At 50.2% G+C, this 6,000-nt stretch overlaps 1 protein-coding gene across 3 annotated transcripts in view; it reads right to left on the bottom strand.

Annotated features, from left to right (window-relative positions):
- Positions 1 to 314: 314 nt before the first annotated feature.
- MPV17 (mitochondrial inner membrane protein MPV17) overlaps positions 315 to 6,000 on the bottom strand; it is a 42,765-nt gene continuing 37,079 nt past the window's right edge. For all 3 annotated transcript variants that reach the window (XM_069728603.1, XM_069728602.1, XM_069728601.1), the window contains 5 exons: positions 5,184 to 5,276; positions 4,907 to 5,002; positions 4,232 to 4,264; positions 4,098 to 4,150; positions 315 to 755 (listed from right to left, as the gene is read on the bottom strand). In XM_069728603.1, coding sequence (XP_069584704.1) covers positions 686 to 755; positions 4,098 to 4,150; positions 4,232 to 4,264; positions 4,907 to 5,002; positions 5,184 to 5,276 — 345 coding nt within the window. In that variant the 3' untranslated portion in view covers positions 315 to 685. The remainder of the gene's footprint in view (positions 756 to 4,097; positions 4,151 to 4,231; positions 4,265 to 4,906; positions 5,003 to 5,183; positions 5,277 to 6,000) is intronic.

Below are 6,000 nucleotides of genomic sequence, written 5' to 3'. Positions count from 1 at the left end.
TCGAAGTATAAATCAGAAAGGTCAATATTGACCCTATTAACAGCCTTTCCACATGACTTTGGACCAGACAAATGTATCAAGCTGTATGCCCCTCATCAGTACAAAGCAGGTGAACTGATTTGGCGGGTATTCGGCCTGTGACATTGGTTCTAAGGGGTAACCAGGGCAAATACCCCAAAACAGATCTGCAAATGGAGTTTCTGCTTTGGCTTTTCATCCTAAGTCCTGTGGTAAGGCTCTATAAAGACTTGATATTGACATTTAAAATGGTTGCATCCTAGTGGTAGCGATAGAGTTCAAGTCCACTTAATCTCTGAAGAAGCAATTGACATTTATTGCCAAGAAAAAATAACGAAATTCCTAGCAAATCCCTGAGAACAGATCCTTGAAAGTAGGATCTGAAGGACGGGTTCCAGCAAAGTGCAGAAGAAATGTGGAGACCTGAAGCTTATGAAATGAAGGAGGATACCAGTCCTGATATCCAGACAATTTACGGATCCATTCCTAATAGTAATACTGAGTCAAGACAACTGACGGATTTCTAGGACAAAGTCTTTCATGAAGGATCATTGGATTGAAGGATGGACGTCTATATGTGAGGTCCAGGAGATCAGTTCACATTCTAGAGGAGGAACAGCGTCTTCATTCCACAGATGAGGCCATTTCTGGAGGTAGATGGCTGTGGTTACGCCTGGTTCGCCTTCCAGGACAGGTAGGAATTCCAAATGATGGCCACAACCTGTACCACCGCCAGCCTGGACATGAAAACACAACATCACATAGCGGACTTTTAGGACTTAAAGTACTGGCCGACTGAAGACATGTGCTTCACGGTCATTGTCATCTACCTGGGGTGCAGCCATGAAGAGTCACCAGTAGTGATGAGCGAATATACTCTTTACTTGTGATTTCTCCAGCACGCTCGGGTGTCCTCCGAGTATTTTTTAGTGCTCGGAGATTTAGTTTTCTTTCCCGCAGCTGAATGATTTACAGCTACTAGCCTGCTTGATTACATGTGGGGATTCCCTAGCAACCAGGCAACCCCCACATGTATTTATGCTGGCTAACAGATGTAAATCATTCAGCTGCGGCGATGAAAACGAAATCTCTAAGCACTAAAAAATACTCAGAGGACCCCCGAGCGTGTTCAGGAAATATCGAGTAACGAGTATATTCGCTCATCACTAGTCACCAGTCGTATATAGACACTTCCCGTATACAATTTTAAACATTTTCTATCTAAAGCTTCATCAGGCGAGAGAAGCAAACACTAATCTGAAGGACTCTATCCCCTACATGAAAACAAGGCTGCAGAGAGGGCAATTGCCCCTCAATGTACATGATATGAACCTCTAGCCCCAGTATAACAAGATCCAGCCCCAACTGCCCTCCGATGTACAACACCCTCTGCCACCGCCCGCCCCCATGCCATCTGCCGTTACTACCATGTGACAGAGCGGCCGGTGGTGCAGAGCTCATCGACACCAGCGCGGTCCCGTAATAGGAGCCACTGGGTAACAAGTTACAAAGTGGAGACCCCCTAACACTACAGAGCGGGGGGCTGACGGCTGAGGAGGAGAGGGCAGAAAAGTTACCACCGCTCTGCTGACCCCATAACTGAAGAGTCCAGACCTCCTCTGGTATCAGCACAAACACTGCTCCCCCTGCTCCTCCGCTGGGGGCTTCATGGCCGAGTAGCTGCATTGGCTGTACATCACCAAGCATAATGCCGAGTGTCGGATGGAGTGGTGTAAGGCCGCCACCACTGGACTCTGGAGGTGATGTATCCTGGGCAGTGAAACATCGCATTTCTCTATCTGCGGCTGATGGAGGTGTCTGGGTTTGGTGATTCCTGGAGGACGTTACCCCCTAATTGCATTGTTCCCCTGTACAGATGGTGGTGGGGGATAATGCTATGGGCTGCTATCAGGGGGCCACCTAGGACCCTCAGCCCCTGTGAAGGAAAATCTTCAGCACAAGACATTGTGGCCAATTCTAGCTTCAGCTTTGTGGGAACAGTTTGGAGAAGACCTTTTTCTGTTCCCCATGACTGTGCCCAGTGCACAAGGTCCATACAGACATGGAGGAGAGAACATGAGGGGCCGCACAGATCCGGACCCCAGCCCCATCCAACACCATGAAGATTGTGAGTCCAGCCTCCAAAATCAGGGTCTGACCTCACAAATTCTCTTCTCTATGAAGGGTGAAAAATTCCCACTGACGCCTCCAAAATCTTGTAACAAAAGACTTTCTGGCACTTCCAAATCAGAAAACTGGTGTGCACAGGTGCGAACAAAGAGCGCCATCTCTGTACATCACAAATAAAGCTGCACTCTGTAAATATGTAACATACGCATAGCATTACTGCTCCAGGTAATAAGAAAAAATGGAGATTCTTGGCACATAATGTGGCCAATTCCTGCAGCCCAGCAACCAATGACAAGGCGATCTCCGGTTTACTGGGAACCTACTTGTCTAGTGTGAATACCTCTCTTAGGCTAAAGCCTGAATTTATGGGTAGTTTGGATCCTGCTGCCATTAAAACCGCCACCGGCAGGAGGGCAACTTTATTTGTTTGTCATGTATAGAGACGGCTGCTCCTAGGTCGCTCCTGTACACACCAGTTTTTTGATTTGGAAGTGCCAGTCAGTTTTTTGTATATTACCTCTCGGACCGAGCACTCTGCCCTCCTGCCGATGGCGGTTTCAATTGCAGTAGAATCCTAGCTACCCCTAAATGTAACTTTAGCCTAAGAGAGGTATTCACACTGGACACGTAGATTCCCAGCAAACCGGAGATCGCCTTGTTGTTGGTTGCTGGGCTGCAGGAAGCAGGAATTGGCCACATTTTGTGCTAAGCGTCTCAGGTTTTTCTTATTATCGGGAGCAGTAATGCTATTCATATATTACATATTTACATGCTATAGCGCTACAGAGTGCAACTTTATTTGTTTGCCCAAAATCTTGTAGAAATCCTTCCCAGAAGAGTGGGAGAAGACATATCTGCCGAGGAGCAACTCCAAAATAATGTCTATAGAGGACAGAGAAGTCCCCAGAGGTGGATGTGGGGGGTACATACTTTTATCCTCCTGAAGTACTTTTCCTGGAGGGTGGGCTGCTAGGCTCTATGTGCACAGTACAGGACAGTGACAGCCCCCACATGTTCTCGGGTGCAGCTGAGCTGCTGCCCCCCAGTGTCACATTCCAAGGGTCCGCCCCCTAGTGTCACAGTCCAGGGGTCTGCCCCCCAGCATCACAGTCCAGGGATCTCCCCCAGCATCACAGTCCAGGTGTCTGCCCTCAGCGTCACAGTCCAAGGGTCTGCCACAATCTTAACAGTCCAGGGGTCTTCCCCCAGCGTCACAGTCCAAGGGTCTGCCACCAGCTTAACAGTCCAGGGATCTCCCCCAGCGTCACAGTCCAGGGGTCTGCCCTCAGCGTCACAGTCCAGGGGTCTGCCCCCAGCTTAACGGTCCAGGGATCTCCCTCAGCGTCACAGTCCAGGGGTCTGCCCTCCAGTATCACAGTCCAGGGGTCTGCCCCCCCAGAGTTACAGTCCAGGGGTCTGCCCCCCAGCATCACAGTCCAGGGGTCTGCCCCCCCAGAGTTACAGTCCAGGGGTCTGCCCCCAGCGTCACAGTCCAGAGGTCTGCCCCAGCGTCACAGTCCAGGGGTCTGCCCCCAGCGTCACAGTCCAGGGGTCTGCCCCCAGCATCACAGTCCAGGGGTCTGCCCCCAGCATCACAGTCCAGGGGTCTGCCCCAGCGTCACAGTCCAGGGGTCTGCCCCCAGCGTCACAGTCCAGGGGTCTGCCCCCAGCATCACAGTCCAGGGGTGTGCCCCCAGCGTCACAGTCCAGGAGTCTGCCCCCAGCGTCACAGTCCAGGGGTCTGCCCCCAGCGTCACAGTCCAGGGGTCTGCCCCCAGCGTCACAGTCCAGGGGTCTGCCCCCAGCGTCACAGTCCAGGGGTCTGCCCCCAGCGTCACAGTCCAGGAATCTCCCCTAACGTCACAGAGCTGGGGTCTCCCCCACTCACCTAGCATCACAGTCCAGGGGTCTGCCCTCCATAACCCCTGTTCAGAGTTTCACACACTCACCGGAAATGCAATGGGACGAAGTAAAAATTTGCCATCTGCACCGCCGGCCATATCTGCAGGGAAGGAAGAACATCAGAACATAGAAGGAGCCGCAGATGAGGGCCAGAACCTGAATAATAAAGCTACAAACTTACATAATAATTGGTGATTAGCGCATCTGTATAATCCTGCAACACAAGAAAACACAGTGAGTGATGGGAGCCAGGTACAGAGCCGCTGCCCCGACCACCCGAGAGCATTGTGGAGGTAAGGCACGCTCTGCATATGGTGGTAATGAGACGTGGAGCCATCTGTATCTGGAGAAGGAACGTGACCAGCAACGCACCTCCACACCCGGCCCCTCCTAGGTTACCCCTGACAGATAGCTCGTCCTACACAATTCTAACACAGATATTTGGAGATGCCATTGCCTTTTCTATTAAGAATTACAAATCCTGTCGCCCCGGAGGAGAAGTCAACATGACATCATGTACAACAGAGCCTCGGAGATGAAGCCTTACAATGGGGTCTTCTCGGCTCTCCCTTTACACAGGCAGGTTTATAAATAGAGGTCCAGAGTGTCAGGTGTCACTTACTTCAGCATCTGCAGCTAATTCTTCACCATTGTCACATCCCGTTGATCTGGATGTTTGAAGAACTAATATCTTCCACTCACCCCGACCTCTTACCATCGTCATCGAAAACGTTCTCATCAGACGATATTTACACAAATTATACCTTCCAGATGAGGCCTGAAGGATGGTCAAACACAAGAAGACCCTTCGCCCCCCCCAGGGAACACAATAATATGTCCTTCGTCATGGACGTACCCGCTGTAGCTTGTCCCAGATTTCCTCTTTAGAGAGTCCATTCAATGAGCCAACAATGGTGAGGAAGCATCCGAGAAAGCAAGGAGCAAAGGCACCCTGGAAGAGAAAATGTACAGAGACAAGTGCAACTAAAGCCAGAATGTGATCATCCCAAAGAACTGCACCAACATCTTATAAATGCTCACTCAGGAGTCATCTCGAGTCATCTCAACCCATCACACGGCACCTGACACCTTGTGCATGAATGCAACAGAGATATTACTATGGCCGTTCTTACCTGGTCCAACAGCATTTTCTTCATGGCCGCAGTCTTACTGCTCCCGTAAATAATTCCATCAAGTACCTTGTACCATCCTCCGACTACCGGCCCCTGTGTGACAGGAGAAACTCAGAAATGTATATAAGTAGATAAACAGTCACTGCTCGTAAAATGGCACCGAATCTGAACTCAGGAAATACCTGCCATGTTTATCTGGAAAACCTATATCTACATCCACAATCTGTATTGGCACTGCCACGTCCATCTCTACCGTAAACACCTGTACCGTCATCACCATGTCCTTCATCCTTACACTGCACATCCGTACCAGCACCACCACTACCTCCTCCACCTCTACACCACACATCTGTACCAGCTTCACTATGTCCTCCTCCATCTCCACACTGCAAATCTGGTACCAACACCACTATGTCCTCCTCCATCTCCATACTGCAAATCAGTACTAACACCTCTATGTCCTCCTCCATCTCTACACCACACATCTGTACCAGCACCACTATGTCCTCCTCTATCTCTACATCACACATCTGTACCAGCACCACTATGTCCTCCTCCATCTCTACAACACACATCTGTACCAGCACCACTATGTCCTCCTCCATCTCTACAATACACATCTGTACCAGCACCCCTATGTCCTCCTCCATCTTTACACCACACACTTGTACCAGCACCACCATGTCCTCCTCCATCACTACACTGCACATCTGTACCAGCATCACTATATCCTCCTCCATCTCTACATCACACGCTTGTACCAGCACCACCATGTCCTCCTTCCTCCATCTCTACATCACACACTTGTACCAGCATC

Source organism: Ranitomeya imitator, chromosome 5 (genome assembly GCF_032444005.1).
Source record: "Ranitomeya imitator isolate aRanImi1 chromosome 5, aRanImi1.pri, whole genome shotgun sequence".
NCBI lineage: Eukaryota > Metazoa > Chordata > Amphibia > Anura > Dendrobatidae > Ranitomeya > Ranitomeya imitator.
The sequence above is the reverse complement of the archived record's forward strand: the minus strand, read 5'-3'. Positions and strand labels throughout refer to the sequence as shown.